The sequence below is a fragment of the Lutra lutra genome, chromosome 4, assembly GCF_902655055.1.
Source record: "Lutra lutra chromosome 4, mLutLut1.2, whole genome shotgun sequence".
Lineage (NCBI taxonomy): Eukaryota > Metazoa > Chordata > Mammalia > Carnivora > Mustelidae > Lutra > Lutra lutra.
The window spans coordinates 120,832,641-120,858,987 of record NC_062281.1 but is presented as its reverse complement, the minus strand read 5'-3'; the positions used below and the strand labels follow the sequence as shown (position 1 = coordinate 120,858,987).

Genomic DNA, 26,347 nt, shown 5'->3' with positions numbered 1-26,347 from the left:
TTTGAATTGTCTAACATTAGTAAGCTTACTTTTGTTTTTTCCCTCACTGTGCAACTTTTCCAGGTTTGGACCTTATGAGTCTTACGACTCCAGGTCTTCTCTGGGTGGGCGAGATCTGTACAGATCTGGCTATGGTTTTAATGAACCCGAACAAAGCCGCTTCGGAGGTAGTTATGGTGGTCGATTTGAGAGCTCCTACCGGAATAGCCTTGACTCTTTCGGAGGTAGAAACCAGGGCGGGTCTAGCTGGGAAGCACCTTACTCCCGTTCAAAATTGAGGCCTGGGTTTATGGAGGACAGAGGAAGAGAGAATTACTCTTCCTACAGCAGTTTTTCTTCACCCCATATGAAGCCTGCACCTGTAGGCTCTCGGGGGAGAGGAACGCCTGCTTATCCTGAAAGTACGTTTGGAAGCAGAAACTATGATGCTTTTGGAGGACCATCAACAGGCAGAGGCCGAGGCCGAGGAGTAAGTACAACAGAATCTTTTCAGATTCTTTTCACTAGTCACTCTTTTAAACCCTTTCAAGACCATGGTTTTCATCTAGAATAAACACTGTTCATCCCAGTGTATTTTGAAGCAAAAGCTCAATCATAAGCATAATTTTTAGGTTGCCTGTAAAAGTTTTTTCAGCACTTCAGAAAATTAAGTGGCAGTGTGAGATGATTGTTCATAAGTTTTGCCAAATCTCCCTTTATTAAAAAGGTGAGGATATTAGGTTTTGGTCTAAAAGGGGTTAAAAGGAGTTGCATTTTTCCTTGTAAACACTAGCAGTTTTGCTGGTGGGACAGTTCTTGGATTATTGTAAAAGGTAACTGAACCCTTTGGAGTTTTTGAGTAGGTTAAAGGTGCAATGTATGATAAAATGTTTATACTTTGCTGCTAACTCTAGCACATAGAATTTCTTCAGAGCTCCATATTTCACAATAAACACAAGGGACTAAAAGTTGGTGATAGATGAGGGTAGCTTAGCCATGTTTACATGGTGAAGAAGTTGATAAGTTTAATAGGTTGTAGAATGATTTGTGGTCACTATAATTACTAACTCATTCTCTTGCAAAATGTCCTATTGCTGGGTGTTCTGTTTTCCCTTGTGTCACTAGTTTTTACTATTGAGAAATGAGTTCCTACCTGTACAAACATGTCTCTGGCTCCTTCCTAGGAAGTAATATTTTGTAAATCATTGCTAGCATGAGTAAATATACTAGTCTTCAAGTGTTTTATTTCAGGATATAGTATAAACATAATGATTTATGTTCTTAGATAACTTGACTGACCTGAAATTTTACCTAGTAAGTGTACATAGATTGTGGAGTTTTGTAGTTTGGTCATATGAAGGATATTGTGTTTTTACTTTAATGTAAGAAATTTTTTTTTGTCTTTTTAAAATCAGTTACTCTTAATATTCTCTTTGCAGAGTAAAGTACTTCTGATAAAAAAAAATGTAGTAGGGCACACGTATTTAACTGTTTGTTAGCCTTTGGTACATGAGTGTAGTTTGTCATTTTTGTGTAGAAATTTTGCATTTATAACAGTTACCCTTTACTTATGTAAAATGCATTGCACCTTTAATGGATAATTAATGAAGATATTTCTAATGTGACTATAAATTAGCTGGTAACACTAATCTATTCAAATCTACTAGGTTAGCTAGGGATTCCTAAGCGTAATACATAAATGTAAGCAACTAATATGTTGCTTTTCCACCATAATTAGTGACTGTAGGTTAATTGAAAATTGTTGGGGTAATAGGCTTTGGATTTTGAAGTTGAAAATCAATTCCAGTTTAAAAATTTGAAAAACACTTAACATTTTCCATGCTGTGTATTACTTTAGGCAAATGATTTTTTTTTCTTAATGAGACTTCATATATTAATTTTGTTTTCCACAATAGAAAAACAGGCATTCCTGTACTTTGTGTTCACCATTCTAGTCTGAATGGACTTTTCTTTCTTTCTCCTGTTAATGAAGTAGATGAACCAACAGGACTTTCTTTTTTAATCTTCACTTGTACAATTCCCATTGGATCCTTCTCTTCAGATTACTCCTCAATCTTTATCTTGTAAAAGTAAGATTAGCAGAATAAATTTCTGTGGACATGTGGCCTCTTGGTGTAGTGGATTTTGTTAATGACAAGAGAAGAGGAAGGGACACAAGAGTCGTTTGGTTGCATGACTCTTCGTCTGTAAACTTTCGCTTCTTGGGCTTCTGGGTCAGAATATGTTTCTCTAGGTAAGGATGTGAATGGAACGTCAGATGTAATTCTTTATCTGAAGTGTGTCCTGGAAGTTGATGCATGGTTATGCTTTAACTCTCCTATTTCATACTAATGTTCCATCTCGCCTTCTCATTCCCTTTTTCAACAGGGAGAAATCCTAAATGATTTCTGGATCTTTTTTACTTCAGACTTCAAATATGGTCTTCTTTATGCATCTTAGTTTTTAAGCCAGGTTTTAGTGAAATAAAGATGTCTTTTAAGGTATTTTCATGGGAAAACATCAATTAGGAACTCTGAAGAGGAGTTGTCAGAGAGTTGTACAAGTGGTAATATTCTGACAGGCACATATGTTGTTTATGATCTCAAGTAATTTTGAATGGTACAAATAAAAAAATAGGTAGGAAATATCCATATTTGTTCTACTGGAAATAAAACTACTAATTCACTGGATTTGAGTTCATGTTATAATTGACAAAGCTTTTCAATGTGTTTATTCAGAGTGGACATGTAAAATTAGGTACATTCTGGGGAATTTTCAGGTGAAAATTACTAGATAGATAACATGTAAACTTTGTGTGAATTCCTACTTTACCTTTGGATACTATGCTAATATTCCTTGATTTCACAAATTTGCAGCATATGAGTGATTTTGGAAGCATTCATAGACCTGGAATTGTTGTTGACTATCAAAACAAACCCACCAATGTGACAGTTGCCGCTGCAAGAGGAATAAAGAGAAAAATGATGCAACCATTTAATAAGCCTGGTGGAACCTTTATCAAGAAACCCAAGCTAGCAAAACCTGTGGAGAAGATGAGCCTCAGCAAATCACCCAGTAAGTAAGAAAATCTAATTGCTTTTGCTTAAGGTACTTCCAATTTTTTAAACATTTGGTGCTTTTAGATAATTTTTTCATGTTCATATGACAAACTGCGTAGTAATTATAATCATAGAAATAGTCGTAGAAATTGTAGATTTCTGAATCACCAAGTGTAGTTATAAATCGATCATGAACATCAAAATTACCCAGAGCTAAAAATTTTAAAAATTCACATTCCACCTCTCTTGCCTAAATCCTTGTTTAGGATGGAATCAGAACATCTGTATGTTTTAAAAGGCTTCTCACATGATTTTGATTCAGAGTTTTGTCTTGGGTGTTATATTTATTGTTGGGAGCTACTGCTGAAGATACAGTATTGTCCCATTACACAGAATCCCCTTCAGAGGACAAAGGGAAGAAATTTTTCATGGTGCCCGGTACCAGGAAAAAGTGTGCTTCTTCTGGAAGATTGCTTTGCTTTTAATCTGTGGACATGACAACTCTTAGAGATAGTCACATTTCCAACTTTACATTGTTAAAAAAATCAAGAGCCAATCTGAAAATGAAATTAAGGAAACCATTTCATTCATGTTAGCATCAACAAGAGCATATACTCAGGAATAAATTTAACAAAAGAAGTATAGAACTTGTACCTCAAAAACTACAAAACATTGCTGAAAGAAGTTAAAGAAGATCTAAATAAATGGAAAAACTAAATAAAGGGTTCAGAGATCTGAAGACTTAAAACTGTTAAGGTGGTTTTACTCCCTAAACCGATGTATGGATTTAGCACAATCCCTGGCAGAATTCTGCCTGACTTCTTTGCAAAAATTGACAAGTTGATTCTAAAGTTCACAGGGAATTGCAACGCATTTAATAGTGGAAACAATATAGAATAGTGGCAGCAATCCTAAAAAGAAAAACAAAGTAGAAAGACTCACATTTCACCTTACTAGGAAAGACTGAACACTTCTCAGTCATCAAGGCAAAAATAAATATACAAAAAGAAAAAAAACAAGAAAAATAATTCAGTGTACAAATAAAAATAGACAAAATATTTGGTATATATTATTTTGCTGCTACATGTTTTCACAAAGAATGCTGAAAAGACTTTCCTTTAGCTTTTATTTAGTATATCCTTGCCTTCATCTAATTTGATCAGATGTACCTGATTTCATGTTGAGGTACATTACAAGTGAAAAAATAAAATACAACAATATAGATAAGTAACAGAGTAATCTGCCTCTGAACTTTTTTTATAAAAAAACTTTACTGATTCACATACCCTACAATTCACCCATTTAAAGTGTGCAACAACCCACTGGTTTTTAGTGTATTCACAGATATATGCAAATATCACCATAATCAATTTCAAAACATTTTCATCACCTCTTAGAGACCTGTACCTGTTAGGCAGGTACTCACACCACAGCCCAGAGCTGTCGCGGCCGGCGCGACAAATCGACCAGGGTCGAGAGGGTAAGAGGATGCTGAAAAGAAATTAAGAGACAAAGAGATGGGGGCAGGAGGAGCACCAAGGAGGATGTCCAATAGTGCCAATTTTATTCAAGGCAGTAAGTAAGGCATTATATAGCTAACAGAAACAATCATAAGAAAGTACCTATTTTTAGCTGATTACTAAAGAGTTTGCAACATGCACAGAAAATCTTTCAAGCTTTCCCATTACCTATTTGCCAAGCACCAATAGCAGACCCTCTAGTGCCAGATGTACTGACTTCAAGGCCACTCAAGACATAGTTTATGTAAGCACAGCACAGTCTTGCAATGGTGTAGTCTATAGCCCGTGCAAGGACAGCAAGGACCAGCCAAGAAATTTCTGACCCGGACCAAATCATCTCTGACTAGCAAACGTGTGGGAAGTCACATAGGCGAGCCCACAACACATAGCACAGACCCTTTCTCAGTGCTACTCGACTTTATCGACCTAAGCCTTTTATTCGGCTATTCAAGCCTTTAAAGGAGGCACAAGTCAGGGCCTGGTTTGGTTCTCGTCTCAAGCCTTACTGTGGCCTCCCACACAGAGCAACCACTAACTTAGGTTCTATCTTTATCCATTTCTGTATTCTGGACTTTCATATGAAAAAAAGTCATGTAGAATGTGGACTTTTATAACAGGCTTCACTTAGCATAATCCTACAAGGTTCATCCAAGTTAGAGCATGTAACAATACTTCATTCCATTTTGTGGCTGGAAATATTCCACTATATGAATATACCACATTTTCTTTATCCATTCATTCACTGATGAGTATTTGGGTTGCTTCTACCTTTTAGCTACAATGAATACTGCTGCTACAAATATCTGTATATAAGTTTTTTTGTGAACACCTGTTTTCATTTTGTATATCCTAGATATATATCCAAGAGAAGTATTGCTGAATCATATGGTAACTGTGTAATCATTTGAGGAGGAACATGTTTTCCAGAGCAGCTGCACCATTTTACATTCCCACTAGCAGTGTATGAGAGCTCTGATTTCTCTGTATCCTCACTAAAGACTTATCTGTCTTTATGATTCTAGCCATGCAAGTCATATGAAGTAATATCTCACTATGGTCTTGATTTACAATTCCCTGATAACTAGTGGCAGAGCATTTTTTTCTGACCAGCTGACCATAGTTTTATGAATTTATTTCTGGACCTATTTTTTTATTTGTACCATTCAAAATTACTTGAGATCATAAACAACATATGTGCTTGTCAGAATATTACCACTTGTACAACTCTATGACAACTCCTCTTCAGAGTTCCTAATTGATGGTTTCTCATGAAAAGACCTTAAAAGACATCTTTATTTCACTAAAACCTGGCTTAAAAACTATGTTTATTGGCTATTCGTATAACTTTCTTGGAAAAATGCCTGTTTAGAGATTTTGTTCACTTTTCAGTGGGCTATTTGTCTTTTTATTGAGTTGTAGAAATTCTTTATACATTCTAGGCAGTTTCCTTTTCAGATGTATGATTTGTTAATGTCATTTGCCACTCTGAGTTGCCTTTTTACTCTTCTGATGGTATCCTTCGAAGCACAAAAGTTTTTAATTTTAATAACGTCCAATTTATCTGTTTTTTTTTCTTTTGTTGCTCAGTTATTTTGGTTTTCTAAGAATTCCTTGTCAAATTCCAGAGTCATGAAGGTACACTTCTATGTTTTCTTCTAAGAGTTTTATAGTTATAGTTCTTACCCTTAGGTCTTGCACTTTCACATTTGAATGTGGCTATCCAGTTGCCCAGCACCACTTGCTGAGAAGACTGTTCTCTACCAACTGAGTAATTCTGGCATCCCTGCAAAAAACCAGCTGACCATAGTTTTATGAATTTATTTCTGGACTCTCAGGTCTGTTCTGTTGATCTATATGTCTGTCCTCGTGCCAGTACCATAAGGTCTTGATAACTGTGCCTTTGTAGCAAGTTTTTAAATCATGAGTGTGAGTCTTTCTACTTTGTTTTTCTTTTTAGGATTGCTGCCACTATTCTATATTGTTTCCACTATTAAATGCGTTGCAATTCCCTGTGAACTTTAGAATCAACTTGTCAATTTTTGCAAAGAAGTCAGGCAGAATTCTGCCAGGGATTGTGCTAAATCCATACATCGGTTTAGGGAGTAAAACCACCTTAACAGTTTTAAGTCTTCAGATCTCTGAACCCTTTATTTAGTTTTTCCATTTATTTAGATCTTCTTTAACTTCTTTCAGCAATGTTTTGTAGTTTTTGAGGTACAAGTTCTATACTTCTTTTGTTAAATTTATTCCTGAGTATATGCTCTTGTTGATGCTAACATGAATGAAATGGTTTCCTTAATTTCATTTTCAGATTGGCTCTTGATTTTTTTAACAATGTAAAGTTGGAAATGTGACTATCTCTAAGAGCTGTCATGTCCACAGATTAAAAGCAAAGCAATCTTCCAGAAGAAGCACACTTTTTCCTGGTACCGGGCACCATGAAAAATTTCTTCCCTTTGTCCTCTGAAGGGGATTCTGTGTAATGGGACAATACTGTATCTTCAGCAGTAGCTCCCAACAATAAATATAACACCCAAGACAAAACTCTGAATCAAAATCATGTGAGAAGCCTTTTAAAACATACAGATGTTCTGATTCCATCCTAAACAAGGATTTAGGCAAGTGAGGTGGACAAGGGCATGTGAATTTTTAAAGATCTGTTTGTTGTTTGTTTATTTAAGAGAGAGAGAGGTACAGGCTGGGGGGAGGAGTGGGGGTGGGTGTAGGGGGAGAAAAATCTAAGGCAGTCTCTTCCCTTAGCGCAGAGCCTGCATCAGGCTCTATATCAAAACCCTGAGATCCTGACCTAAGCCAAAACCAAGAATTGGAGGCTTAACTGACTGAGCCACCCAGGCACCTCGGGGCATATGCATTTTTAAAAAGTATCTTTGGGTAATTTTGATGTTCGTGACTGATTAGTACTATAGTGGGTGATTCATGGGTCTAACTTCTACAGTTGTAATCACCATGTAGTTCGTCATATGAACATGAAAAAATTATCTAAAAGCATTGAATTCATGATGATGGTATTTATATGAATGAAGTTGCAGAAATACTGGTTAATCTCAAACTGATTTTTTTGGTGAGTTCAATTTAGATTGTGGTCAGCAGGTGAACTTGCATGTCTATACTCTATGAAGTGGAAACTAAAAAGGGAGATTGGAAAAATGATTTTTAGTTTTGACTTTTGCTGATATCCTAGCAAAAACCGATCCTAAAAATGAGGAAGAAGAAAAGCGACGAATTGAGGCTCGGCGAGAGAAACAAAGACGCAGAAGAGAAAAAAACAGTGAGAAATATGGAGATGGATACAGGTTTGTGCTTAGTAGATTCTGAAAATTGGTCTTATTAAAAACAGTTTCCTAGAAAATGCAGATACATCAATTGGAATGTGAAAAATTCATGAGGGTCAAATGAAAGGTCTGATCAAAGATCTTTGGTATTTCTGTGCAGTCACTCCTTAGAAAATAGAAGAAAAAAAGAGTTCCATTCAGAATGGTAATCAAAAAGTAAAAAATACCTGGTAATATAGTATTCTTAAAAAGAAATACATGTCATAACATGAAGAAAACCACAAAGTCTTGACCTTTGAGTACAGAGAGACATGGTGATATTCTTGGGTAAGAAAACAATATTTAGAAATATAATAGGTGTTGTCAATCTCGATTCCAAAGAAGTTTCTGTAAAAGAAGCGTATCTAGCTTTTGAGATAATTGAAACATTATAAAGTTGTAATAGTTAAAAATATGTGGTACCAGAAAAATGTTGAGTGTAATAGAATTATTAACTTGTAAATACATGTGTTATAATAAGAATATAATATTTAATAAAGAAGAGGTTGCAAACAAAAGGGGAATTGCTTAAAAATAGGGGGAGAGGGGTTGCTTGAACAACTGAACAATAAGAAGAGAAATAGTTTACATCTTCTTATACCAGTGAAGATGAAATCCAGGTGGATTAAAGAACCTACAAAATGGAGAATAACAGGAAACTAAAATAGCGTATTTATAAATAATCACTATAGAAGTTTTTTTCCTAGGCTTAAAAGTTATAGAATAAATTACAAAGGAAATAATGACCACATTAGTTTAAATAAAAATTTAAAACTTGAAAGCAAACAGACTTGGAAAATATTAACACAAGAAATGATTAATGTGTCTAAGATAAATATCACCCAACCAGTATTTCTTTTCTTTTTTTTTTTTTTTGGAGAAAGAGTGGGCAGAGGCAGAGGCAGAGGCAGAGCAAAAGAAAGACTCTTAAGCAGATTCCATGCTCAGCAGGGAGCTGCATGTGGGGCTGGATCTCACAACCCTGAGATCCAGACCTGAGCTGAAATCAGAATCGGATGCTTAACTGACTGAACCACCCAAGCATGCGCAACCATTGCTTTTTTGTCTTTTACATAGGAAAAAAACAAGATGCTCAGTACATGATTGTCTGAAGGAACACCAGCTAGTTAATAATTTTCAGGAAAATGTTGAAACTCACTATAAGATAAACTGAAAATTTAAATAATAGCATGGCATTTTATTAGTGAGGAGAAAGGAAACATTGGTTTACCAACAAGGATACAGTTAAAGTACGCTATTATAATTTGCTGATAACCAAATGGTATGGTTAATAATTACTGGGAAGCAATTTAGCAGGTTATTTATTTATTTATTTATTTTGAGAGTGGGGGAGAGGGGAGAGGCAGAGGGAGAAGGAGAGAGAATCGTAAGCAGGCTCCACGCCTAGCGTGGAACCCAGTGCCAGGCTCCATCTCACAACCCTGAGATCTGACATGAGCCTAAACAAGAGTCCGAAGCTTAACTGACTGAGCCACCCAGGTGACCCCAATTTAGCAGTTTTTAAAAATGTTTTGGATTTTTTTATAGTTGGTGGTCTCTCCAAGAAAATAATATAAAAGTATAAAAGAGTTTAATCGAAAAAGATGCCCATTACAACATTGTTTATAGTAGCTCCAAACACGAAACAAATATCAGTGATAGCAAGTGGTCAAGTATATGGAAGTTTTGACACTCCCTTTATGGGCTCTTAGGCCATTGTTGGAAATGAAAGTTACAAAGCCTGCATTAACATAGAGAAAACGCAGACAAAATAGAAAAAGTGATCTATACAACATGTTAAATATGCATGAAAAAGCCTAAAAGAAAAATTTTTTAAAGGACAGTAATTGATATTTTTTCCATCATCTTTTTCTTAAATTACTGCTTATGCTAGAAAGCTAAAGATTATAAAATGTAAGAAGTAAATTCAGTGTATTTTCTATTCAGAATATAGTTTTGCTCTTTATTTTTTTTTAAGATTTTTATTTGAGATAGCAAGTTAGAGACTCTGTGTGTGCATGTGTGTGTGTGTGTGTGCGCGTGCACGCACACACACATGCGTGCAAGAAGTGGGGAGGGGCAGAGGGAGAAGAAGGCTCTTCGTTGAACAAGGAACCCAACAGGGGACTCTATCCCAGGACCCTGGGATCATGACCTGAGCTGAAGACAGTTGCTTAACCAACAGCCACCCAGGCACTCCTAGTTTTGCTCTTTAAAAGTTGATTTGTTTTGTGTAGCATGAGGGGAATGAATTATTACACATTAGTGAATTTTCTAGATGTCTAAAACTTTATGTTAGTTTAGATGATAACATTTTTTTTTCTCAAAATATTTTATTTATTTATTTGACAGAGATCACAAGTAGGCAGAGAGGCAGGCAGAGAGAGAGGGGGAAGCAGGCTCCCTGCTGAGCAGAGAGCCTGATTAGGGGCTCCATCCCAGGACCCTGATATCATGACCTGAGCCAAAGGCAGAGGCTTAACCCACTGAGCTACCCAGGTGCCCCAAGAAGATAACATTTTTAAGAGCAGCATCTGAAGACCTTTCTATGGAAATATTTTTTAAATTATGTTTTCTTCCATATTAAATAGGATATTCTTTGTTACTACTTGGTTTTAATATATATGTTGATTTTATTTATGTAAAATGCAGTAAAAGAAAATTCACTGACATCTGGATTCCCAGATTTTTTTGTTTGCTTAGACCGTCTTTGATTTTATTGAGCTCGGTATTACAGTTGGCCCATAAACAGCATGGGGGTTGGGGCACTAACCTCCATCCAGTCACATATCCATGTGTAACTTTGGACTCCTGCAAAACTGCCAATAGCCACCTGTTTTCTAGAAGTCTTGCTGATAACATAAACAGTTGATTTAACACATATTTTGTATGTTACAGGTATTATATACTCTATTACAATAAAGTAAGCTAGAGAAAAGAAAAGATTAAGAAAATCCTAAGGAAGAGAAAATACATTTACAGAACTGTGCTGTAGAAAATCTGCATACGAGGAACCTGTGCATTTCAAACCGCTGTTGTTCAAGGGTCAACTGTGCTTGTATAATCTTTGTGTCTAGCTTCAATAACCTTGTCCTATGTTCTTTCTGATTTGTTACTCATAATTTGTAAACAGTAGGATTAAGCTTATTAAGGATTAACTCATGAAAAGAAGTTCTAGCTTTTAAAAGGCAGCTAGTTTTGGTCCTTACGAGTATCTCTGCCACTGTGGATAGAATTCCTTCTTTTGACAGGGGTGGAAACAAATTGGAATGAATTCTGTTTCAGGTGTGTAGGAATCTGGAGGTGTTTTACATTATAAGAATAATTTTTCTATTTACCCTATGAATACTTCCCCCTTTAAAAATTGTAGCTTTGGATAGGATATATCTATGTTAATAAATGTGTGATTTGGAGAAAATGGAAGAACTGAACTTTGATTTAGCTGTTTTCTCCACAACCCTAAATATGAATCTGAGGATATAAGCCAAAAAATGTCAGTTCAATTAAATTGTCATTTTAGGATAAGAATCATTAAAAATAGTTAAAAATTACTTTAGTTCATCAGAACAGTTTTATTTTGAGTTAGGAGGATAAGAGATTGACAGTGAATAACTATTCTTATGATAGTTCTTTTTGGATATTTGAATGCTTTCAATAAAATAAAGAAGAAGGGAGCCTGGGGGGAAGAGGACAGGGGTGTGAGAGGTACAGAAAAACAATAATATATGGGAAAGAGTGCCAGAAGAGAAGTACAAAGTGTCTTACAGGAGATAACTTCTCAGTAGGAGTGCAGGAAAATCAGGGAGATGGTTGGAGGTGGTATTTCAACTGACTGAGGGAGGGTAGGATTGCAATAGGAGCTGTTAGGCAGGCCAGACAGAGGGCATGGTTCGAGGACAAAGAAAGAAACAGGAATGTTTCATTGATATTCAGGAAATGGAAAGCTGTGTAGATTGAAAATGAATCTAGTGGGGGTTGAAAAGTGTAATTTAAACAATGAAGACATACCATGTGCCAGATACTTTTAAAAGTATTTAGTGGGTAAAGCCAAAAAATACAGGAGAGATTAAAAACTTTCTTAAATGGCAGCTGAAAGTGTTTTGACTTTGTTTTTTGAGGCTTAAGTCCATGAAGCTGGTAAGCCTTTTGAGCAGTGAAATGCTGTTGCCTCCTTTAGGATGTGACAGTTATTAATTGAGTTATTACTGTGTGCCAGGAACTGTCCTAAGGGTTTTCTATATGTTATTTTTTTTTTAATCCTCACAGTACTTCTCTAAGTGTTCTTATCTCATTAAGATCAGAAAACTAAGGCCCAGAGAAGTTAAGTAATTTGCCCAACATCACACAAGAGGGCTAGGATATAAACCCAGCAGTAGGCTACAGATCCCATAATTTTAACCAGGAAAATAAATATAATAGCAGTATAAAGAATTGATTGGAAAATGGAGACTGGAGACAAAGAAACCAGTTAAGAAACTTGTCATAATTCAAGGAAGAGGAAATAATAAGAATATATAAGACGGGAACACTTTATGGGAGGAAAAGGGGAAGTTCATATTGAAGTGACTGCTAAGCTTCTAAATTTGTCTGGTCCGGGCTTATCAGTCATCCTGAAGTAGTCCCTAAAGGGCAGGCTTTTGCTCATCGAAGAGCTCCAGGGGAGTGAATTAGGGTTGTCTGGTATTCCACCTGGCTTTGTTGATAACTACGTTGGTGGGTTGCGAGCTTAAGAGTGGAACAGAAAATAAAATAAGTAATGAAACTTTGGAACTTGATATTTTTTGAAGTTTGCTTTGGCTTTCTAACTAGTCTAGACTTGACGTGGATAGCTTAGGACCAGATTAAGTAGATCCACTGATTTCCATCGTTTGTACCAAGGAGTTCCAGGGTGGGCCAGAAATGTAAAATGGTATAATAACAGTGTTGTCCAAATAGGTATTTAAAGAAATACTGATTTTTCTGACTTCAGCTAAATTTAGACCAACCATAAAATGGAATAAAGGAAATCATTTATGCTGGTAAAATTAGTTTTATTAGTATGGTCTTATGAACTCTAAGTAAATAAGGTAATATTTAAAGAAAACTTTTTTTTTCTTTATAGAATGGCATTCACATGTTCCTTTTGTAAATTCCGAACGTTTGAAGAAAAAGATATTGAACTACATCTGGAAAGTTCTTCACACCAGGAAACACTAGATCATATTCAGAAACAAACCAAATTTGATAAAGTAGTTATGGAGTTTTTGCATGTAAGTAGCTATTTTTATTTTTTATTTTTATTTTATTTTATTTTTTTTAAAGATTTTATTTATTTATTTGGCAGAGACAGAGATCACAAGTAGGCAGAGAAGCAGGCAGAGAGAGAGAAGGGGGGAAGCAGGCCCCCACTGAGCAGAGAGCCCGATGCGGGGCTCGATCCCAGGACCCCGAGATCATGACCTGAGCCGAAGGCAGAGGCCTAACCCCTGAGCCACCCAGGCGCCCCTAAGTAGCTATTTTTAAAATGAGAAGCACTTTATCTGATACTTTAATTTTTTACTTTTTCAGCTTCCCATCTCTCGTTTTGTTTCTAAAAATTTAGAAAATTTAGTGTACTGTTTACTTAAAGAGTTCTTAAAAAAAAAAAAAAGCCCGGAATTAAACTTGAATTCCTCTGTAAGAGATTTTAGATTTGTAATTTGAGAGAACATTTTATGTTTTTCACATTAGTTTCTAGCAGAGGTGTCAGGAAAAGAATTCCTTTAGCAACTGTTTGTTGATGCAGAATCAGTTATCATTCACTGAGAGTCTACTCTGCACCTTGTACCATGCTGGGTACTTTCATTCATTGTGTCATTTGAGCCTCATCACAACTCCTTTTCATCATGAAAGATCACACTCAGAGCAGTGTAATAACTCTATCAGTTAGTTGGCAGTCTGAATTCAGAGCCAGAGAGTGGGTGTCTGTTTGGTGTCCTTTATATTATTGGTGTGTGGTTACCAGTTCAATAGTTTTTCTTGAATACTTAACAAAGGTGCTGTGCAGGGACCAAAGACACAGATACCACCCTCTGTGAACTAACAGTAGTTGGAAAGAGAATGTGCTTGTATATCCACAGATGGCACAGTTAAGTTGAAGGGCTGGGAGTGAGAGTGTAGGCAGAGGGTTTTGGAGAAGGGGAAGATCGTTGGGGCCAGGGATGCTTAAGGAAGGGACTAGAGCTGGACTGCTAATTGTACATACAGTTAATTTGGACAAAAGCGTGAAATTGTTGTGGGGTTAGAAATAAAATGATCATGCATTCCTCCATATCCTTTCAGAATTGTGTACCTTTAGAAACATTTCTTTCTGTAATTTCATTCCTTAACTGGTTCCTAGTTATCATTTAGGACTTAAGTACTCACCTGCCTTGAGAAGACCCCTTAACTCTTCTAGCTGTCTTTGATTTCTCTTGTTCTTTATGCCTAAAATATATTTTTTTCTTTTCAAATTTTTATTTAAATTCTAGTTAGTTAACATACAGTGCAATATTGGTTTTAGGAGTAGAATTCAGTGATTCATCACTTATATACAACACTTAGTACTCATCATAACAAGTGCCCTCCTTAATATGCGTCACCCATCTAGCCCATCCCCCACCCACCTCCTTCCATCAACCATCAGGTTGTTCTCTGTCGTTGAGTTTCTTGGTTTGTTTCCCTCTCCACCCCCCCTTCTTGTTCTATATTCATCTGTTTTGTTTCTAAATTTAATTTAATTCCACATATGAGTGAAAGAAATCCCATGGTATTTGTCTTTTTTGACTGACTTATTTCGCTTAGCATAATACACTCTAGCTCCATCTGCATCATGGCACATGGCACATGGCATAATTTCATTCTTTTTGATGGCTGAGTAATATTCCACTATATATCTTTATCTATCTCTCTCTATATATATGTACACACACACACACACACACACACACACACACACCATCATCTGTATCCAGTCATCAATCAGTGGACATTTGGGCTCTTTCATAGTTTGGCTATTGTTGATAGAAAATACATTTTGAAAGCAAATATTTTTTATAAGTGTCTTAATACTTTCTTTGTATTTTATGATAGTCTTTTCAACTGAATTGTAAGCTCCTTGAAAACAGATACTAGTTCTTATGTAACTGATATTATCTTCCATAGGCTGAGTTAGTTTGATGCTAAGCATATTCTAAGTGCTCACTGAAAACTTTCTGGGTTTCTTCCTATTTTGCTTTATAGGAATGTATGGTGAATAAATTCAAGAAAACATCTATTCGTAAGCAACAGACAAATAATCAAACAGAAGTAGTTAAAATAATTGAAAAAGATGTTATGGAAGGTAAGTATTTAAACAAATTATTTTAGAAATTTACATGTGTTTTTTTATATACCATACCCTATTTCAGTATAAATGATGGCTACTAGAGTGATCAAGTACATAGTCAAATGTGGTAGCCATGAGTAGGTTATTAGAGATGAATTCCTTTGACTTCCTCTTCTCATGCTTACAAGCTTATCATGATCTACTGTTAACGTCTTTCACTTCAGTTACAAGAAAAATCAGCTTTTCCTCTAGATGGAAGTGAATTCTTCCATATATCTTCTGTCTGTCTTATTCCTTCTCATCTCTTTAAGGACATCTGCTCAAATAGTGAACTCAATTTTTTAGTCTTTCTTTTTCTGTTTCTGAAGCCTATGCTTTCATCTTTAAAAAAAAAAAAAAAAGTCTTCAAAGAAACAAAGGAAAAGAAAAAAACAGACAATATTTCCCCTAAAACTTGCTTTTCCCCTTGAACAACCATGCTTCTTTAAGCATAGTCCACACGGATGTGTTTATTCACTGCCCATTACTACTTTCCCACAGTAGACCACTTTCTGTTACCAGTGGTCTCCTGAAACTGCTCTGATAGAGATTTCTAACATCAGCTTCAGTAGATTCTTCTGAATTATTATCTTACTTCTATAGCATTTTTACTGATGTTTGTTCATCTGCCTCCTCCCCTGGATTCTGTGGTATATCACTGTCCTGATATTCTTTATTCCCTTGCTGTTGTTTACCTGTATTTCTCTTTCTCTGTGAGGCTTCTAGAAGTTGGCATTTCCTGCTGCTCTTCCTTTGTTCCATTATCTTCTTTTTTTGTATTCCTTCCTCATGATTCATCTATTTGCAGAGCTTAAATTAACCCATCTCTGTTGATTACTGGTACATTATATGCCTAGCACGGGTTTCTCTCTGAACCCGAGTCTCGGACATCCAACTGCCTACTGACTTTTCTCTTTAGCGGTCTCACAAAATCTGTGTATCAAAAAATTTGTGTACTCTTTGAGCATCCTCCACCCCATAAAGAAAACAAAACAAAAACCCTGTTGACCTGTCTTTTATTTACCTTGGAAGTTGGCCTCATCATCAGAGCCAGAAGTATGTAGTCCTATGTAATTTTACTTTACTATATCTGTAACATTGTATCTTATCACTTCTGTCTTTTTTTTTTTTTTAAGATTTTATTTATTTATTTGACAGAGATCACCAATAGGCAGAGAGTCAGGCAGAGAGAGAAAGGGGGAAGCAGACTCCCCACTGAGCAGAGAGCCCGATGCGGGGCTCAATCCCATAACCCTGAGATCATGACCTGAGATGAAGTCAGAGGCTTGAACTGACTGAGCCACCCAGGCTCGCCTTATCACTTCTGTCTTTTAAATATCTTCCAGGTCTCTTCTTTACCTCTTTAAATATTACATTTGTTCAAATCTCCATCTGTTCTCTTGGCAATTATTATTTTCTTTCTTATCTCTAATTCTGCATGACTTCTAATACTTCAAGAATTTTAGCTAGTTCCCCATCCTCTACAGGATAAATTTCAAATTCCTAGTCTGGCATGCAAAGATCTCCAGGGTGTTTTGTCTTTTCTTTATTCTCAGTGCCCCAGCCATACTGAATTACTTGGAATTCCTATAAAGTGCCATATTCTCTCACACCTTTCCCTTCCATATATTTATACCTTTATCTCTAATAAATTTGTTTCTTGTGAATCCAGTCTTGACATTTTTTTTTTCCTATCCCTGTCCACCCACATTTATTACGGTAATTTTTTTCTTAGTACAAAATCAACATGTCTCTTATATAATATATTTTGGAGATGGACTTCTAAGCCTCAGAACATGATTATATAACATGACTAGGAAATACAATGTTATTATACTTTATAATTTTATCTATTATCCAGATTTTTAATCTGTATATGCAGATTTGTGAGGTGTGGTAGAAAACTTAACATAATCTACATACTTTGATTCTTTTTTGGGAAGAAGGGGTTATAAATAACCGTGGAAACAATAAAAACTTGTTTTGTTGGAAATAAGAATATGTAAATCATTACTTTTCTTATTTATAACTGGCTTTCTTTTGTAGGTGTTACTGCAGATGATCACATGATGAAAGTAGAGACTGTTCACTGCAGTGCATGCAGTGTATATATCCCTGCTTTACACAGCTCAGTGCAGCAGCACTTAAAATCTCCTGATCATATCAAAGGGAAGCAGGTATCTATCTTAATGAAGTCATTGAATTATTTGTTAATCCTTTATTATCCTTTAAAGGCCATTGTTTCATACCTACCTGCTTGCATACAGCCCTATTATTCTCCTGTGTAAAAAAAAAACTATGAAGATAACATAGAGGGTCTGTGTAGCATAGTAGTTAAGCCTGGTGGTGGTTAAGATTGAGCTCTGGAGCAAGAATTCCTGGGTTTGAATTCTGGTTCAGTATATAATATGTGGTAAGCAAGTAAATTAACTTTTCTTTGCCTAAGCTGCTTTATCTGTAAAATGGGGATGGATAATCATTCTATTCTTACATAACTGTTTAAAGATTAAGTTGGTTAAAGTATAAAAAACACTTAAAATGGTGCCTGACTGATATCAGCATTACGTAGTATAAGCTTACATAGTGTAAACCTTCAGTAAATCATAGCTGTTGAATTGTTCTTTTCATGAACACTTTTTTTAAAGTTGGTACAAAACAGTTTTATGAGGACAGAGAGAGGGAGAGAGCGTGTGTGTGTGTGTGTGTGTGTGTTTTAGATCAAAAAAGAAAGGAAAGATTTGATTGTAACATACGTTTTTCTGATTGTTGGGAAAAATAAACTAGTATCAGCTGTTATCTGTTGTTACATTTCTGAGTAAATTTACTCAAATTCTAGGAAAAATGTAGTTTTCTTTTTGATTGGCATGTTTCTGCTTTTATATTGGTTGATTTTATTTAGTCCAGTTTATTTCAAATAGTGTTTATAGTATGCGAAACTAGCTCATTTGAGAACCAAATTTAAAAATTCAAATATTAAAGACTTAAGTTTTATTTATTTTTTAAGATTTATTTATTTATTTTAGAGAAAGAGCGAGTGTGCGCCTGTGCGCGCCCACGTACAAGCAAGCAGTGGGGAGGAGCAGGGAAAGAGAGTCCTGAAGCAGACACTCTGCTGAGTGTGGAGCCCAACCCCGGGCTCAGTCCCAGGACTCCGAGATCATGACCTCAGCCAAAATCAGGAGTTGGCCACTAAACAGACTGAGCCATCCAGGCGCCCCCAAAGACTTAAGTTTTAAATAGAATGTACCTGAGTCTTAAATTCATATTTTGTATTGATGTGATCCTCATTTAACTCAGACTCCATCAGCCACTTTGAGCACATAAAATCTTTTAAAAATCTTTGTACTTTTCTCTTCTCTTTTGATATTCCCTTGACACCTTTTTGGCAACTAGACAATCCATATTATTACCTTTCCTCCTTTATATAATATAGTCTTATGCTAACTACAGTCCAGAGGAAGACTAATTACTCTAGCAGTATGAAAAATTATTCTTTTTTAATGGCATGAAAATTAGTAGTTGGCAGAATTGGGGTGGGGGGATGTGCATGTGGAGTAGGAAGGAGAGAAAGCAGCTATTTAGTAGATTTGGATGTATCATATTTGGTGACTGGGTGTTTTTTAATGAGTCTCATTGGCTTATTGAATCTTCATTTTTTTTTTTTTTTTTAAGATTTTATTTATTTGTCAGAGAGAGAGAGCGAGAGTGAGCACAAGCAGATAGAGTGGCAGGCAGAGGCAGAGGGAGTAGCAGGCTCTCTGCCGAGCAAGGAGCCCGATGTGGGACTCGATCCCAGGACTCTGGGATCATGACCTGAGCCGAAGGCAGCCGCTTAACCAACTGAGCCACCCAGGCGTCCCGAATCTTCATTGTTTTAATCCATGGATGATTTAGATTGTATCCCAGTAGCTGCTGTTGCTTTATAGCTTAATTTGCCAGGAAGTAAATCATTTAAATCTAAGAATTTGAGCATACAGTGTTGTTTTAATTATAGAAATATTTTTATGGTATGGTTTTCAAGTACCTCAGTGTGTTCTATTTCTCACAGGCTTATAAGGAGCAAATAAAAAGAGAAAGTGTCTTGACTGCTACAAGCATTTTAAATAATCCAATAGTGAAGGCGCGATATGAACGTTTTGTTAAGGTAAGATTTTAGGGCAAAACCTTTTTAGGTTATATCATAGTATCTTTATTATTAACTAGTGACATAGTAACTATGATGTCTATATATAGTGCAACATTAGGAAGAATTTTACTTAGTATCTTGCTTATAAGTAAGACATCTTTTTTCCTAATTGTTGGGATTTGTTGGGTGAGGGAACAATAAGCCATTCCTCTCTTATCCTTTTCTCACTCTGGATCATTTGAGAGAAACACAGGAGTCTGATTGAAGATCAGAATGTCCGCTTTATTCTCGATTTTTATTTATTTATTATTTTATTTTATTTTTATTTATTTTTTTGAGGTAGAGAGCGAGAGAGAGATCACCCGTGGGGGGGGCAGATAGAGAGGGAGAAGCAGACTCCTCACTGAGCAGGGAGCCTGACAAGGGCCCAATCTCAGGACCTCAGGTTCATGACCTGAGCAGAAGGAAGATGCTTAACTGACTGAGCCACCCAGTTACCCCTATTCTTGATTTTTAAAGAAAGGATGACTTGGGGGATATGACAAGTGTATAGTTACTGTGGACCTTTGTATTTCACTTTTTTTTTTTTTAAGTTTTGCATTAATCCCAGTTAGTTTACATATAGTGTTATATTAGTTTCAAGTGCACAATACAATGATTCAGCACTTCTGTACAATACCCAGTGCTCATCACAACAAGTGGCCTCCTTCATCCCCATCACCTATTTCCCCCATTGCCCCTGCCTACCACCCCTCTGGTAACCATCAGTTTGTTCTCTGTAGTTAAAAGTCTCTTTCTTTCTTTTTTTAAAATTTTAATTATAATTTAAAAAATTTATTTATTAACATATAATGCACTGTTTGCTTCAGGGATACAGATCTGTGATTCATCATTCTTACACAGTTCTGTGTACAGATCTGTGATTCATCATTCTTACACAGTTCACAGCACTCACCATAGTTGTATTTCACTTCTAAGTTAGATAAACTTACCTCTCCTTGACCTCTGTTACTGGTTCAGCTAGACAGCAATAAGCTTACCCTAGTTTACCACATGGCCTACAATAGACTAGAATGTACCTTTTCTGTTGCTGGGAGGACCCAAAAGAGAGGACCCAGAAAGGAATAATTTGTACATGCCCAGTTTCTTCTCCCAAGCATACTAATTGGATAAGTTGCTGTTCTTGCTTGGATGGGAAAGTGGGAGGTCAGATATGCTGCTTCAGGAAAAGCTCTCTCCTGGAATCAGGAGGCCAGGAGAAGAGCTTTGCCCTGAATGTTAGTAAATGCAGATGTGAACAATTAGGTACACCTGGCACACTGCTAGCCATATATTATTGTGGTAGTCTTTACATAAAATTCTTTACGTATTATATATACTTAACTGTGCAAATAAGAATTTACTGTTATTCAAGAAATTAACAGAAATATATTTTAGAGGTTAGCTTTTGAGTCTTTGTAAAATAATGCCTCATTTAAAATCATCCTACACTGAAGAAAGCTATTATGTTGAAAATTTGTAAGTCTGTTATTTACATTTGTAACTAAATCTTGATTTTATGGATTAGAGAAGTATTATTTATTTTGGCTATTGTAGTGATTAACAGGTACTCTGTGAAGAAGCCTGATCTATCTATCTATCTATCTGTCTATATTTATCTCTATATTTTTTTAATGACCATTAACTTACACCTCAACCAAGTGATTTACAAGCTGGATAAATCTCAGTTTTTTCAGCTTGTTCCCGAGGGTCCCATTTTCTGATTTGTCATATTTATCACTTTTACTACATTCTTGGCACCATTTTTAAAAGGTGAATGCAGAAATTGTAACAGAGTAATGCAGTCCAACAGCAACAACAAAAAAATAGTGACTGCAGGCCTAATTGAAATTCAGTTTTTTGGGAGATATGGCATCAAAAAGGTAAGAGCATCATTGCTAAATGAGGAAAAATTTTTATCCTTGCTATATCACAAACTTTTGAGAAGTTAATAATGGTTTCTATTAATGTATGAAAGTAATATTTAATGAAAGAAGAATACAAATGTGAGTTGCTATGTAGACTTCTCAAGCTACACTTGAGAGTCACTTCATTGAATGAGAGACATCACTGGTGGGGAGTGTCTTGCTGATGTGCATATTGTGGAGAAAATACCTGAACTGAGGAGTTCTCTTCTAGAATTTTTTTACTATGAATGGGATCCATGGACCAGCAATATTGGCATCTCCTGGGAGTTCATTAGAAATGCAGTTTCATTTGAACAAGATCCCATTTGATTTATAGACATGTTAAAATTCAAGAAGCACTGGTGTCACATTATTCAGTGATAACCCTTTGTTCAGCTTTCCTAATCTCCTCTGTTCCCTGCTGTTACTCCCCGGAACATCCTCTGCCCATGGTCAGCTCTGGTCATCACTTAAAATTCTTTCACCTTTAAGTGCTCAGTCTGACAAAATTATCTTTTTTAATCTTTGCCCCATGAAAATAATCAGTTCATCAATTTCCTCTATTTCTCCAACTGTATCACCTTGTTTTACCTTCACACCCTGGCCTTGATACTCATGGTCAGTCCTTATAACAGTGCAGTACTGCCATTCTAAAATTCCTCACTTACTTGTTCTACCACTTAACAGTTCCCAGCACTATACCATCTAGGGTTAGCTTTTTTATTTTTTTTTTTAAGATTTTATTTACTTGAGAGAGAGTGCACAAGTGGGTGGGGGGTAGAGGCAGAAGGAGAAGTAGACTCCCCACTGAGCAGGGAGCCTGATGCAGGGGCTCAGTTCAGGATCTAGAGATCGTAACCTGATCCCAAGGCAGACACTTAAACCGACTGAGCCACCCAGGCACCTTTATGGTTAGCTTTATTAACTATCTTGCTACAAATGTAATGGTACTGGTACCATTGTACCGGTACAAATTGTACCGGTACTGTATTTGCTAGATTTTCACTGCAGTTCATGGTAATTTTGCCTATTACCAATCAATGTAATGTACTTCCTACAGTGGCTATTTTAAAGCTTTTCCACTCTTAACATATCTAGATTTCATTCTTATGCCCTTTACTTCCTATGTTCTTATCACTTCTCTTGCTTTAGAGAGATTGAGACCACTAGATGTGAACTGTAAGTTTTCTCCTTCCTGCGTTAGATTTATGTAACTTACTCTCACTTTTATTGTTATCTGTGAAGAAAGATACCCACTTTTCGCCTTTCACCTGTATTATTGTTTCATCAGTTTTCTCACTCCTTACTTGTATCTTACTTGTGCCCTGTTTATTATTTTATTCTTCTACAAACAGATATGCTTACAAGTTCCCTAAACTAAAAATGACTTGACTTTTCCTACTCTTCCCCCTTCCCATCTTATCTTTTCTCTTATCACCATACTTAGAAGGGCACCAAGTTGTGCCTTGCGTTGTACTCTTTGCTTCTACTCTTTAAACTGGTGGTTCTCAATTGGAGATATGTAATTAGAATTCCTTGTGAGGCTGAAATCAAACAAAAAGCTGCCTTGGCCTTCTTTAAAACCTTCTGAATTAGAGTTTCCCAACCTTCTCTGATTAATACCTCGTGAAATGCTTCTGAAGTATGCAGGTTACCAGATCTCACCCCTGGAAAATTTTCATTCAAGAGGTCTGAAATTGATTTGGGAACTTCTGTTTTTAGCAAGAGGTCTAGTACTTGATTACGTTAAAGTCTCAGTGTGTGGAACTCGGGTCTGTGGATTTTGAAAGCTTAGAGGAAATTCTGATTCATTCTTGGGCAGTCATTGCTGTCCAGCTTCCACTTACATCATACTTTTGGAACTGCTCCAAGATAACTGGTGCCTTAATTTTCAAATAAATTTTTTAACATTTTTTATTTACTATTTTAAACATATGAAAGTTAAGAGGATAGTGTAATAAATTCCTCATTCAACTTTAATAATTTTCAACTCTAGTGACCTTTTTCAATTCTTTTCTAATATTACCTATTTGCATCATTTGATACTGTTAATCTGTCACTTATTCTTGAAACTTTGTTTTGCCGGATAATATTTTACTATCCTGAGTTTCCTCCTGCACTGAGTTTTTTTTTTTTTTTCTTAACTTCTGTCCCTACGTATAGATGTTTTCAGTGGGTTTTTATCATTAACCCTTTTATTCTACTTATTTCCCTGACCTCACTATTCACTTGGCAAACAATTCACAAGTCTTACTTCGAACTCTCTTCTCTTTCGAGTTGTGAATTTAAAGCTGCCTCTTAGACATTTAGACATCTTAAATTCTAATTATATATAGCATACATCTGCTTCTTCCACTTTCCCCATCCTAATTTACATATTCTTTTAATGGTGCCGCTACATCTTTTACACTTCCTCTCCTGGATTAGTAGAGTAACCCACTCATTAGTATTTCTTCTCCTACGATTTCAGTTCATTCTGTGCCTTCCCACCTGATGGGTCTTGAAGTATAGCACCAGGCTTATACTTTGTTATTTAATAACCATTACAATTTATTTCTTACTATATTAACTTCTCATACGGTCTAGTTTATGAGACTTAATCCAGACACATAATTCAAGTATTTATATAAATTAAAATAATAAAGTTGTATCTGTGAGTGTTAGTGAATTATAGATTTTTAAAAAGATTTTATTTATTTATTTAAGAGAGGGCACAAGCAGAGGGAGTGGGAGAAGCAGACTCTCCACTGAGCAGGGTGCCCATTGTGGGGCTCAATCCCACGATGTGGAGATCATGACCTGAGCCGAAGGCAAACACTTAACTGACTGAACCCATAGTAAATTAGATTTATCTACTTTTTTAACGTAAAAGTAAGGTATATCTAGTAGGTACCTGGTTTTCATTCATTTGAATTTTTAAAAAGACTTGATTTTCATTTGAGTGTTTTGAAGAGATCCTACCACCATAGTACATTGAATCCTGGTGTAATTTAGTAGAACATATCTTCGCTTTATATACTTTATTTCTACCAAAACCCACGTATTTGCTTTTGCCATATGTATGTGTGTGTGTGTGTGTGTGTGTGTGTGTATTCCTAACTGAAGTTCTAAAATCATATATATATGATCTTAGATTTAGATTTTATATATATATATAATATATATATTTAGATTTAGATTGTATATATATGGTTTTACATATATGTAATCATATATAGATATATGATTTTAGAAATTCAGTTAGGAAAATGTGGCCTTTAAGCATTCCAGTTTATGGAATGTAAAGTAGTGACTTTAGTAATTTATATACCCACATTGGTATGAAGTAGGTACTGAACAAAATATCTAGTGGATTTGTCATGAGTTAAAATAAAAAGCTTCAAATTATATTTATTTTTAATGTTACAGCAAATAAAAATTTCGCTGATAACAAAAATGAATATACTGATTTTAAAAGCTATTTCCTCATGCTTTTTAGGGTGAGAATCCTTTTGAAATTCAAGATCATTCTCAAGATCAACAAATAGAAGGAGATGAGGAAGAGGAAGAAAAGATTGATGAACCTATTGAAGAAGAGGAGGAAGAGGAGGAAGAAGAGGAGGAAGTGGGGGAAGCAGAGGAAGTAGAAGAAGCGGAGGAAGCAGAGGAAGTGGGAGAAGGAGGAGGAGTAGAGGGAGTGGGAGACACAGAGGAAGCAGGGGAAATAGAGGGTGTGGGGGAGGGAGAGGCAGTGGGGGAGAGAGAGGCAGTGGGGGAAGGAGAGGCAGTGGGGGAAGGAGAGGCAGTGGGGGAAGAAACAAAGGAAGAGCCTGTTGACTTCCCTGTTGACCAACCTGAAGAAAATTAAATATAAGGTATTAGTCAAATCTAAAAGAAGCTTTAAATTTCTCTCCTAATATGGAAAAGGGTAAGAATTTTAATAGTTTAAAATATGAGAATTAACACCCATGTTGCATGCATTCCACACATTCAGATTTGTTTTATATAATTTCTAAATGTTTGGCATTTGTTTAATAAGATGAAGGTAAGACTATTTTAGTTTAGTTTTTATAGCTATCAAACTTAGATTAGATAAATTGTTTGTATAATTTTTAAGCTTAATTTTTATTACTTTATTGGTGTTAAGGATAACAGATGTGTATTGTTAGTATATCTACTCTAATCATTTGAACTTAAATGCTGCTGTTGGGAATATATATTCAAGTGTGCATTAATGTTTTGAATACTTACCCTAGAAGAGATAAATTGGGCAAGTATTTTGTGCTCTGTGTATTTTTTTACGGCATTGGACATTGAATAGTAATTTGCGTTAATATACGCTTAAAGGCTTTTTGTGACCATGTTTCCCTTTGTAGCAATAAAACGATTTTTACAAAAACACTTTCCCTGGATTAGCAATTTTAAATGAAACAATTCATCAATTAAATGAGTATTTAAAATGAGGTTTTTGCCTTAATGTAGGCATTTAGCTCATAGATACATCAAGATGACTGAGAAGAGTTGAATTAAATATTTACTTCAAGCATTTTTTAAAAGTACTACTAAAATATTTTTTAACCTATTTCAAGTTGAGGTCAGTCTATAACTGACTTGTTTATACTTTTTTCAATTCCTTCCTTTTCTTTGTGCCTATGTCAGATCTTGAAATCTTGAAAATACATTTGGATACAAATAATTTTTTATAATTGTGTTAGTTCTTTTGTCATGTCCGTTTTTAGCTGAAGAACCAAGAAGCAAACCATATCACTTTTCTAAAAAAGAAGTATTTCTCTCTTGAATTTTTTTTTTTTAACTTTTTGTAATTTGTAGGCTTACATACTGAAAAAGAGAAGATGAGATTGACAGTCTATTTTCAATGAAGCATGACCATCTATGTCACTGAAAAGTAATGCTCTTATTTCTTTGACTCTTCACTTCGGCCTCTTTTGAGAGGGGGACTCTCAGTGAAATAAATTAGTTCCTCCAAATTTTGAAGCATTGAATGGATGAGTATATGGGAATATTAAGTAATTCTAAAGCATT

General features: G+C 35.6%; 1 protein-coding gene across 5 annotated transcripts in view; it reads left to right on the top strand.

The window, feature by feature from the left end:
- Positions 1 to 26,000, top strand: part of ZNF326 (zinc finger protein 326) — a 39,242-nt gene extending 13,242 nt beyond the window's left edge. For 2 of the 5 annotated variants that reach the window (XM_047726339.1, XM_047726340.1), the window contains 7 exons: positions 2,856 to 3,054; positions 7,761 to 7,872; positions 12,992 to 13,139; positions 15,130 to 15,229; positions 17,300 to 17,430; positions 19,302 to 19,397; positions 24,804 to 26,000. In XM_047726339.1, coding sequence (XP_047582295.1) covers positions 2,859 to 3,054; positions 7,761 to 7,872; positions 12,992 to 13,139; positions 15,130 to 15,229; positions 17,300 to 17,430; positions 19,302 to 19,397; positions 24,804 to 25,172 — 1,152 coding nt within the window. In that variant the 5' untranslated portion in view covers positions 2,856 to 2,858 and the 3' untranslated portion in view covers positions 25,173 to 26,000. Of the gene's footprint in view, positions 1 to 63; positions 470 to 2,855; positions 3,055 to 7,736; positions 7,873 to 12,991; positions 13,140 to 15,129; positions 15,230 to 17,299; positions 17,431 to 19,301; positions 19,398 to 24,803 lie in introns of all 5 variants that reach the window. The other 3 variants (XM_047726335.1, XM_047726337.1, XM_047726336.1) reach the window with 3 other exon arrangements.
- The last annotated feature ends 347 nt before the right edge of the window (positions 26,001 to 26,347 follow it).